The following is an 11,521-nucleotide window of genomic DNA, read 5'->3' on the forward strand; positions in this document are numbered from 1 at the left end:
AAGATGAGGGTGATGAAATCAATAACATCCATCTAAAGGTGATGAATAAACACTGGCAAGGGGAGCAGCACAGCAAGGGGATGGAGTGTACACAGACCATCTCTAGTAACATCTAACAGCTAGCTGCTGTAACAAAGGTGGTTCTCATGGACTTTTGAAGCTAGAGATGTCGACGTAAATGCTGCTGGAACTGAGTAATATGGCCGTATCAGTGTTGTGATTGGGGCCCTCGTTGTATTTGAATGAATATCACACTTCTACTATCAGCATCAACACACCGGCATACACTGTAACTGATCTACATCCTAGTTGGCAGGTGTTCAACAACACTTTCAGTCATCTCTCTGTCTGTGTTGAGAGATAGACCGAGCTGCGGAGGTTCACTGATGTGGTGCAAAACGGAGCAAGACAGATTCCTACTGACAATGTGAGATTTGCACCTTTCTGTTATCAGATGCAAGTGAGCCATCCAACTCTTTTGGTGGCTGCTTGGAGAACTTTGACATACACTTTTAAGAAACTTCGAGGAGGAATATGAGAATCAGTCTGATACAATAACTGTGTTTCATTTGTTCAGACAGAACAGTGTACCAGGCTCTGGGTTAATAATGCAGTTCATTCATTTTATGAATACCGCATGTCTACTGTATCACTGAGAGGACTGGGGTAGGAACATGAATAAATAAACATATGAATGAAGGCACAGTCATAGCTGCCGTTACACCATTTTTCAGCGTAACATTTTTGGATATCTTCATAGTGCTAAACTTTTCACCTCGTGGAACAACATACTTAATCATTTGTATATATCACACAAGGCATTTCGTTGCAGAAGGGCTGGGTTCATGGAGCTTTAGTGCAGGAGTAGGCTTAATCTGGAAGCCGGACCTTCGTTTTTTATATGTGTACATTCATTGTAAATTATCATGTTTGGTTTCTCATGTTGGGGGCAGACAGTTCAAAGTTTTGTATCTGGTGAGAGACAGTGCCTTCAGAAAGTATTCATACCCCTTGACTTATTCCACATTTTATTGTGTTACAGCCTGAATTCTAAATGGTTTAGGACTTTTTCTCTCACCCATCTACACACAATGCCCCATAATGACAAAGTGAAAACATGTTTTTAGAAATGTTTGGAAAAGTATTGAAAATGAAATACAGAAATGTCTTATTTACATACATATTCACACCCCTGAGTCAGGGTTAGAATCACCATTTGCAGCGATTAGAACTGTGAGCCTTTCTGGGTAAGTCTCTAAGAACTTTGTACAATATTTGCACGTTATTCTCTTTAAAATTATTTTTTAAATGGTTGTTGATCATTGCTAGACAGCCATTTTCAAGTCTTGCCATGGATTTTCAAGACGATTTAAGTTAAAACTGTAACTTGGCCACTCCGGAACATTCAATGTCGTCTTGGTAAGCAACTCCAGTGTGTATTTGGACTTGTGTTTTAGGTTATTTTCCTGCTATAAGGTGAATTTGTCTCCCAGTGTCTGTTGGAAATCAGACTGAGGCAGGTTTTCCTTTTTGTCCTAAAAACCTCCCTAGTCCCTGATGATGACAAGCATACCCATAACATGATGCAGCCACTACGAGGCTTAAAAATATGAAGAGTGGTACTCAGTGATGTGTTGTGTTGGATTTGCCCCAACCATAAAACTTTGTATTCAGGACATAAAGTGAATTTCTTTGCCACATTTGTTGCAGTTTTACTATAGTGTCTAATTGCAAACTGGAGGCATGTTTTGGAATACCTTTATCTTTGTAGTGAATGGGTGTATTGATACACCATCCAAAGTGTAATTAATAATAGCTTCACCATGCTCAAAGGGATATTCAATCTCCACATTTTTTTAAACGATCTACCAATAGGTGCCCTTCTTTGCGAGACATCAAACAACCTCCCTGGTCTTTGTGGTTGAATATTTATTGATGCAAGACATTTCAGCTTTTCATTTTTTTAATTAATTTGTAAACATTTCTAAAAACATAATTCCACGTTGACAGTATGTGGTATTGTGTGTGGATCAGTGACACAAAATCTCAATTTAATCCATTTTAAATTCAGGCTGTAACACAACAAAATGTGGAAAAGTCAAGGGGTGTGAATACTTTCTGAAGGCTCTGTGTATTAGGTAGCGTAGATCTTCAAATCAGTTTTCCCTTCCATTTGCTTGCTAAATAAGTCTAAATACAATGCACACTGTGAACTGTGTGCCCTAATCTGCTACCTACTTAATCTAATCCAGAGAAGCTGCAGGAGTAAAGCATATTGGGTCACGGGGGCACATAAAATCCCATTCCCTGCTTGCTACAAATCAGATAGATCTAGTCCTGAGCCTATAAATAGAATCATTCCTCACGTGCTTGAGTGGGTGGATGCCCATCAGGGAATGTATGAAATCAATAGTAAAGAAACACAAAGGCCAATGGACTAGTTCAGGTTACAACGGGTCTGTGAAAAATAGTAGGAGAGTAATGTATCTTTGTCAAAACAGTTGTTTCCATGGAAAAGAATGGTGGGTGTTATTTGGCTACAGCTTCGGTTGTTGTGAGTTAGACCTACATACTATGTCTGTTAGGGATACAGCAGAAATGGATTACGGAAATGGAACATGCATTCTCAGCATTGCCTTTCATATTCAAAACCACTCATATACTGTACTGTACTGTATAGTAAAGCATGTATAGCCTACCCTACATCTGTGTTAGATCTAATCATATTCCATATATGGACGATCAACAACACAATTATTATCTTTTTAGTTATGAGCACAGGTTGGGTTTACAGTATGTGTCTATGTGTGTGTGTGTGTGTGTCTATGTGTGTGTGTGTGTGTGTGTGTGTGTGTGTGTGTGTGTGTGTGTGTGTGTGTGTGTGTGTGTGTGTGTGTGTGTGTGTGTGTGTGTGTGTGTGTGTGTGCGCACACGTGAGTGTGTGTCTTTGAGTCAGCAACTGCAAGCCTAAAGATAAAGTTGAATTATCCTAAAAGCCTTATTGGCTCCTGTACGACTCCTTCCTCATCCAATAACTCCTACATTTCCCACACTTCCCTGCAGCTCACAGGACTGGGAGAGGAAAGTTCCCACTAATTGGACAACCTTATAATCATTGGGCCGTACTCAGATGAATGACTGGACCCATTTCTGTGCTGCCCTCTTATTCAATACCGCCCCTGTCTGTGGAGCTCAGCTCTTATTCAATAGCCATCTTGGCAGAGGGACATCAGGATGCTTTGGGGATTTTTCGCTGGGTACTATCTGTAAACAAATCTAAAAGCCAACTGGGACAGTTGAGTTGATGATAAGTGGCTTGGTGGGGCTGGGTTCTATTTTTAATTCAATCAATTGAGGAAATGAATGAGCTATTTGACTTGCTGAATGTACTGAATTGAAAAGTGATTTGAGCCCAACCCTGGCAGTTATCCAGCCATCGCTGTAACATACTGGTCCCGGTTTCTGGTTTGTTGTCTCTCTTTCAGGTTATTGCCATACTACTGTACCATAGATGTTAGGTCCTGATCACTGTCTGTGTCTTCTCTCCCCTGCAGGGTATGACCATGCTGTTCTACCATGCTGCTGTACTATTACATCCTGGTGACTGTGGTCTGTTGTCTCCCTGCAGGTTATGGCCATGCAGCTCCCGGCACAGACGCGGGGAAGGCCTTCTGCATGTTCTATGCCGTCCTGGGGATACCCCTGACCCTGGTCATGTTCCAGAGCCTGGGCGAGAGGATGAACACCTTTGTCAAGTCCCTCCTGAAGCGCATCAAGAAGTGCTGTGGCATGCACATCACCGATGTTTCCATGGAGAACATGGTGACGGTGGGGTTCTTTTCCTGCATCGGGACGCTGTGCATCGGGGCGGCCGCCTTCTCCCACTACGAGGACTGGAGCTTCTTCCAGAGCTACTACTACTGCTTCATCACACTGACTACCATCGGCTTCGGGGACTTTGTGGCCCTGCAGAAGAACCGGGCCCTGCAGCGGAGGCCCCTGTACGTGGCCTTCAGCTTCATGTACATCCTGGTGGGCCTGACTGTCATAGGAGCCTTCCTCAACCTGGTGGTGCTGAGGTTCCTGACCATGAACAGTGAGGACGAGAGGCGAGACGCAGAGGAGAGGGCCTCGCTGGCGGGGAACAGAAACAGCATGATCATCCACATTCAGGAGGACACGCTGGGGAGAGGAGGAGGTGCAGGGAGGAGGCGCAGGGAAACGCAGGGCCAGTTCTGCTCCGAGGTCACCGATGTGCCATCTGTCTGCTCCTGCATGAACTACCACTCACATGAGTTTGGTAGCTGTGGGGGAGAGATGGGAGTAGGGAGAGGGATGGGGGGAGGAGGAGGAGGGATAGAATGTGCCTTCTCCCACCAGAACTCCTTTAGTTCCCAGTTGAACCCCCACCAGTACTTTCACTCGGTGTCGTACCGCATCGAGGAGATCTCTCCCAGCACCCTAAAGAACAGCTTCTTCCCCTCGCCCATCAGCTCAGTCTCCCCAGGCCTCCACAGCTTCACAGACAATCGCCGACTCATGAAGAGAAGGAAATCTATCTGAGCCTAGTGCATCATAGTGTTTTGAACTATATGTTGCATTTCAACGTTTTTGCCTAAATGGTAAAACGTTGAAATGGAACAGATCATCAGACTGGGTTGGCCTATCTACACAGGCAACTCCTAGCTTTCCTTTTTTATATACAAGTACAATGCATCTCCAATGTTGCTCCTAACCAAATCTTATTTTAGAACTTTTGTTTTGTTTCTTTTGGTTGGTCTAAGGATATAATATATTGAAGCGATTCATAGGGATTGACAGAAGAGGAAGGAGCTTCGGAAAGAAATGGAAAACCTTTTGGACATGAATTGTGTTTTATTTTCTTGTGAGGGATTCAACGCATGTAGCATGGACACTTAGTGTCCCAGGGAATTGGCCCATCTGAGAAATACAAATCAGAACCATCAGATGTTATTACAACTTTCCTTATTGCCGGCTCATTAAAATACTATAGGATCTTGGTAACAATGTACCAAATGATGCACACTTAGCATTGTAATGGAGAAATGCTATTTTTTTAAAGTGAGTATGCCTGTTTCACCTTAACTTAAAATGATTGCAGTTAAGTGCTTTTGAAATGACTTAAAAAGCATCAGGTATTATTTTCTATAAGCAATTCTATCTAGGAAAAAAAGCAAAATGATTTATTTACAGAACATCATGCCAAAATATTGTTGCCAATCTTAGCATGTGCATTAGAAGTCATCAAATGAGTGTTTCATTTTTGTTTCTTTTTTTTAAATAGCAGATTTGGTATTATTATGGTTTGTGTCTGTAGATGTTTTCTTTCTGGATTTCAGATTGTGTAAAATATGAGGATGAGAAAAGGAGTAACAAGGGTTTTATGGCTTTCCAGTTTGAAAAAGTTGCTATGTGCATGTACTTGTGAAACTGGTATGCATATAGATGTATGAGAAAAAATAATAATAACCTTGCAATTTATTTGAATTTTGATAGCAAATAATCATAATAATGATTTAAAAATATACTTAATTTATTTAGCCACTTAAAAGTAATGATGTATAGTGTAGGCTAAACAGCTTATTTGTTTTTCCATTTTTTTCCATTCTGAAAAATTGTACAATAACCTTTGCTCTCAGGTTTTGAATGGATAGCCTATTTAGGTTCTGGTCCCCGAATCAAATCACGAAAAGATATCCCGGAAATCCGAATGCACCTGCCAAACAAAACAATACATATCAATTTATTTTTTAAATAGTACACATTTTCCAGGAAAAGGATATTGAGATGCATCATCTTACTAAGCGAAGCTTCCTGTACTATAGACCAGCGTGGGTTCAGAGCGCGCGCACACACATACAGATCTTCACTGTATCGAGCCATAGAGGAGCAGGCCAGGATACTGTACCACTGCTATTCTATAAGAATGTTAATGTTGATGACAGGTGTAATCCAAGAGTCCACACTTCAATTGTGTCACTAAGAATATATACACGCCTTCAGTTTACGAACACAATGACAGGCATTTGAGATGTATACAATGATGTTATCCTTGGGTTTAATACAAAACATTGAAATTCAATGACAGTCAAATGGCAATCAATGGGTGAAAATTGACGAGATGAAGGAGCAATGCAATACTCGGCATTGATTCGTTAAGCACAAAATGTGCCAATTAAGTCGGCAACAGGGCAAAGGGATAAATGCCATGGATACCATTAGGCAGATTTCCTGTCATTGACACAGGTTAATTAAACAAAAGAAATGTCGCCAAAAAATCGTTGCAATGTGTAATGAAAACGGCAGATATTGGAGACATTTTTCTAAAGATCAACAACATTTTTTATCAGTTTGACAGGATGTTTCTTTTGTCTAACTTTATTTGTTGCGGCATATGATGATGGAAAACACGTTTTTTTAAGAAACGATGATTGCCGAATAATTTTGAAGGTACGTGGGGAAAGTGATGTCATCACGTAGGTTGACTATAAAGGTCCACTTCACAATTCTAAATGCATACTGCTTGCAACATCGATTTTATAAAAATCTATATAAATAATTTTTCTTTGCAAGACAAGGATTATTCTGACTTTCAAGAATGCCCGAATTGCTTCGCCTTGCTTTTATGGTTGGCTGGCAAGTTTCGCATCCAATTATTTCAGATCTACAGGAGTGCATAGACCTTGGCGACATGTTGGCACATGAGAATTATTATAGAACATATTAATATTCGTCTATTATTTCATTCTAGTATCCATGCTGACTTTCGCGGGCTACCTGAGACATGAAAGAGATAGATGAGAGGGCATACAGGCTGTTGCCAATTTATTAATGCGGAAATTGCCTAAATGGGTAATGGAAACAATTCTACCAATACATTTTTATTCAAGACTAGGTTTTTGCAAAAAGGTTTTGGGGTTTAGCTGTGACGTCATTACGTCCAGCTGTTTTTAGCGACACAAGATAGTTAAATGGAAACGCACCCTAGCAGACAATTATTGCATCTACTTTCTATGTCGACAAAAAAATCCCTGGACAAGTTAATGGAAACATACCTAGTGTCTGTCTTAAATGAAAATAACAAAACATGAACATCCAAGGTTCTAGAATGTTCAGATGACCCTAGAAATGCATATGTAAATATACAGACTACTTTATATCTACTGTACAGTACATATATTGTAAGTATTCATCCTTTGGAATAAAACGGCCTTTCCACAGCTCAGATGCGTTAGCATTTTTACAAATTTTAGCATATGTGCCTTTAAAAAACTATATTTCAATGTTTCTATACCTGTAGGCACATTTTATGTCTGAGAAATAAATCAAACATTGTCCTTATAAAATATGTATCCATCTCTAAGGATTCATGTACACTTCATACAAATGCAAAACCAAAGCAGAAATTGACTTATTTTCGGCAAACCACACAGACACAAGCCGGCTGATTTACAACTTAAAAAGTACTTATTTAGGCAGAACTGCCACAGGTTCTACGCTTGTCGAATTATTGAGGTGAATGATGGGTATAGGTGGAGAAATCACTCTTACATTTAGCTAAACTACTATATGTGTAATTTATTGGTATAGATGGTGGACATGCACATAGATATTAAGGGTTGAGAGTCAATGTTAAAGTCATTTTGATTGATTATGAGTCAATATTGGCTTTTAATGACTGATCATACCATAGTGAGGTGATGCCAACATGATAATGCTTTACAATGATTTACAAGAGAGTAAAACAATAATTGTTACTGGGGTTTGCTTGCCAGGAAATGTGCCATATTACCATGCATGGATTAAATGCTGAGTGAGTCAACAGATAACAGATGTTTGTTAACACATATATAAAACACATTGTACGAAAGACATTGATATTGACTTGTGGTATTTATATTAGTTGTTGAATTATCCCTGCTCTTTCGAAGTAATACATTTGGCTTTTTACCTCCAAGCTGTGCACACAGAAACAGAAAGTATTCTGGATTCAGGTGGTTATTGGCCGATCTTTCTGCATTCTGCATGTCCTCCTAATGCCTGAGGCTTAATGTGGCAGATATCACCGTGTGCCGGCCAGCTCTCTATCTGCCCAGAAGTCCAAAGTGCCAAGTTCTCCTATTACAGGGACAAAGAGACACATATTGCACAACTATATGTGTCATGATGAACTCTAGAAGGCTGTTGGGTTACTTGTATGATTCCATGTTACTGTTTATTAATTTCTCTAATTTCTTGAGATAAAAAAATAATTCTTTGCAATAGAATATTTATTTTTTAGGTCTGATGAACAAATGCCATGTACCATGTTTATTTTAACATTACAAAAATGCTAAATGCATACCATCTCCACATGACACGTTTTATCAATTTGGTTAAACAAATGACCAAATTGACTCAATGGACATTTTTGTTTCACAGTTTTGGAAAACTCCTGATGTCAATACATGCAGCGGTATGGGCTTTCTCTTTTCAATAAATGGGAAAGAGCAACTTGTTGAGTAAACAACCATTTATGTTTATGTTTTCATTTTTGGGTGTGCATGATTTGGTGTGGTGACTTCCTGGTCAGGTGACCTGGGTGAAGCCATGACACCACTTGAATAAAAACTATGAGCCTCCTTCTCACACGGCCCAAACCCTCTGACTTCTGACTCTGGTCTCTGGTCTTACACTACTGTAAATCTACTACAACACTACAACTGTAACACTACTGTAAATGTCAGCTACACTGACTATACCAAACATTATGAACACCTTTCTAACACCTTTCTTTTTGCCCCAGAACAGCCTCAATTCGTCAGGTCACAATTCGTTGGGTCACAAGGTGTTGAAAGCGTTCCAAAGGGATTCTGGCCCATGGTGACTCCAATGCTTCCCACAGTTGTGTGAAGTTGGCTGGATGTCCTTTGGGTGGTGGACCATCCTTGATACACACAGGAAACTGTTGAGCGTGTAAAACCCAGCAGCGTTCCAGTTCTTGACACAAACCGGTGCGCCTGGCACCTACTACCATACCCCGTTCAACGGTGCTGAAATGTTTTGTCTTGCCTGCTCACCCTCTGAATGGCACACGTACACAATCAATGTCTCAATTGTTTCAAGGCTTAACATTTTTTCTTTAAACCTGTCTCCTCCCCTTCATCTACGCTGATTGAAGTGACATCATTAAGGGATCATAGCTTTCACCTGAATTCACCTGGTCAGTCTATGTCATGGAAAGAGCAGGTGTTGATAATGTTTGTACACTCAATAATAATAATAATAATACATTTTATTTGGCAGGTGCCTGTTCTTAATGTTTTATATACTCAGTGTATATGCCTCTGCTATATGAGAGAGCACAGTGCAATATTCACTATTCACCCATAGCAACAGCAGCCAAGGTAGTACACACCTCAAACTCTTCCTTCTGACTGTGGTCTGTGTTTTGTCTCACACTAATGTAACCTCACTATAACAGGACTGTAACACTGCTGTATTGGTCACACTAATGTAACCCCACTATAACACGACTGTAACACTGCTGTATTGGTCACACTAATGTAACCCCACTATAACACGACTGTAACACTGCTGTATTGGTCACACTAATGTAACCCCACTATAACACGACTGTAACACTGCTGTATTGGTCACACTAATGTAACCTCACTATAACACGACTGTAACACTGCTGTATTGGTCACACTAATGTAACCTCACTATAACACGACTGTAACACTGCTGTATTGGTCACACTAATGTAACCCCACTATAACACGACTGTAACACTGCTGTATTGGTCACACTAATGTAACCCCACTATAACACGACTGTAACACTGCTATATTGGTCACACTAATGTAACCTCACTATAACACGACTGTAACACTGCTGTATTGGTCACACTAATGTAACCTCACTATAACACGACTGTAACACTGCTATATTGGTCACACTAATGTAACCCCACTATAACACGACTGTAACACTGCTGTATTGGTCAGCTCCCAACACAGTCGCCACATCCCACTGACATACAGTAGCCAAGTACAGTATTCACTATTCACCCCATGACAGACTACATTGTATGAAGACTACGCTGCCAAGAAAAAAAAAGAACCATTATATAAACTCATACATTTCCAAATTCATTCCTTACCAAGATATACAGTATTGCAGTTAAAAGATTGAGTTCAAAACCTTACCTGTTGGGGCAATTAGGTTTTCCTCCAAGAAGAAGTTATGAATTCATGAATATAGTGCATTTATTAATAATCCCCCTCCAGAAGGGATATGACTGGCATCTAATTTGACGCTCAAACCCAAACTGAAGCTCATATTTGCTCAAGGTTTCCAGATACACGATGGGGCTTAAAAAGTCATTTTAGTGTTGGCTTAAGGACATGTGAAGAGAGAGAACATATCTAGCCCGGAGAGAGTGACCACCGACGTCTAAACTGATCAAAATACAAGACACTTCAAGACAAATAAGATCTAATTCTACATTACGATTCAGAATGATCTAGAGGCAACCGTCCCAGAGAGGAATCTGATTTAGACTGGATAAAAATGTGAGCGAGTGTCACGGATTCCCCCAGTACTGCTGCTCATTCCGTTCACCAGCTCTGGTGGTCTACGTCACCGGCCTTCTAGGCGTCACTGAACTGGATCATTACCACCAACCCCGGACTGTCTTGTCTCATTACGCACACCTGGTTCCCATTCCCCCTGATTAGTATGTGTGTATATGTGCCCTCTGTTCCCCACTGTCCTTGTAGATTATTGTTACCATGTCCGTTGGTCTTGTGAGTCCCAGTGCTGTTGTATCGGCTTCCATGCTACGTATTATTGTGCGCTTGTTATACGGGTCTCGTCCTGTGTATTATTTAGAGGTTTACACTTCGCACTTTTGTTTGGTTGGAGAAAATAAAACCCCCTATTACGTATTCCTGCGCCTGTCTCCAATCATTATACAATAACTGACCCCTAAATGGAGACAGCAGGAAAGACAGAGCTGTCGACCATCGTAGAGACAGTCCAGCATCACGAGGACTGTGTCTCCCGACTCGGCAGCGCCATTGACAGCGTGCTGGCAACCATCCTGCATTTGGAGGGAAATGTGTAGTCCCTCCAGTCTCCAGCACCGGTTCCGGTACCAGCCCCCACACCACTACCTGCCTCTGTCCCATCTGAGCCGGTCCGCGGAATACTCCTGTCCCTCCCCGAGGGCTTTGACGGCGCGCCAGCGAGATGCAAGGGATTCCTTCTGTAATGTGACCTGTACCTCGCTCGCTACGCTGAGGCTGTCTCCGGGAGAGACAGGGTCGCCACAGTCATCTCGGCACTGACCGGATGGGCCCTGGACTGGGGTGCCAGTCTGGGAAACGGGCGGACCGGAGGTCGAGTCCTACGAGCGCTTCACCCTCCTCTTCCGCTCTGTGTTTGATCACCCTGTGGAGTGCCGAGAGGGGGTGAGCTCGTACTCCGAGGCTACACCTGCTCTGTGGCCAGAGCC

The 11,521-nt window shown here is 41.4% G+C and overlaps 1 protein-coding gene across 1 annotated transcript in view; it reads left to right on the forward strand.

The window, feature by feature from the left end:
• LOC139558493 (potassium channel subfamily K member 9-like) overlaps window positions 1-5,194 on the forward strand; it is a 33,025-nt gene extending 27,831 nt beyond the window's left edge. Inside the window, exon 2 of the mRNA XM_071373654.1 lies at window positions 3,629-5,194. Within this exon, the coding sequence (XP_071229755.1) occupies window positions 3,629-4,563 (935 nt within the window). The 3' untranslated portion in view covers window positions 4,564-5,194. The remainder of the gene's footprint in view (window positions 1-3,628) is intronic.
• The last annotated feature ends 6,327 nt before the right edge of the window (window positions 5,195-11,521 follow it).

This window comes from Salvelinus alpinus, chromosome 29 (genome assembly GCF_045679555.1).
Source record: "Salvelinus alpinus chromosome 29, SLU_Salpinus.1, whole genome shotgun sequence".
Taxonomy (NCBI): Eukaryota; Metazoa; Chordata; class Actinopteri; order Salmoniformes; family Salmonidae; genus Salvelinus; species Salvelinus alpinus.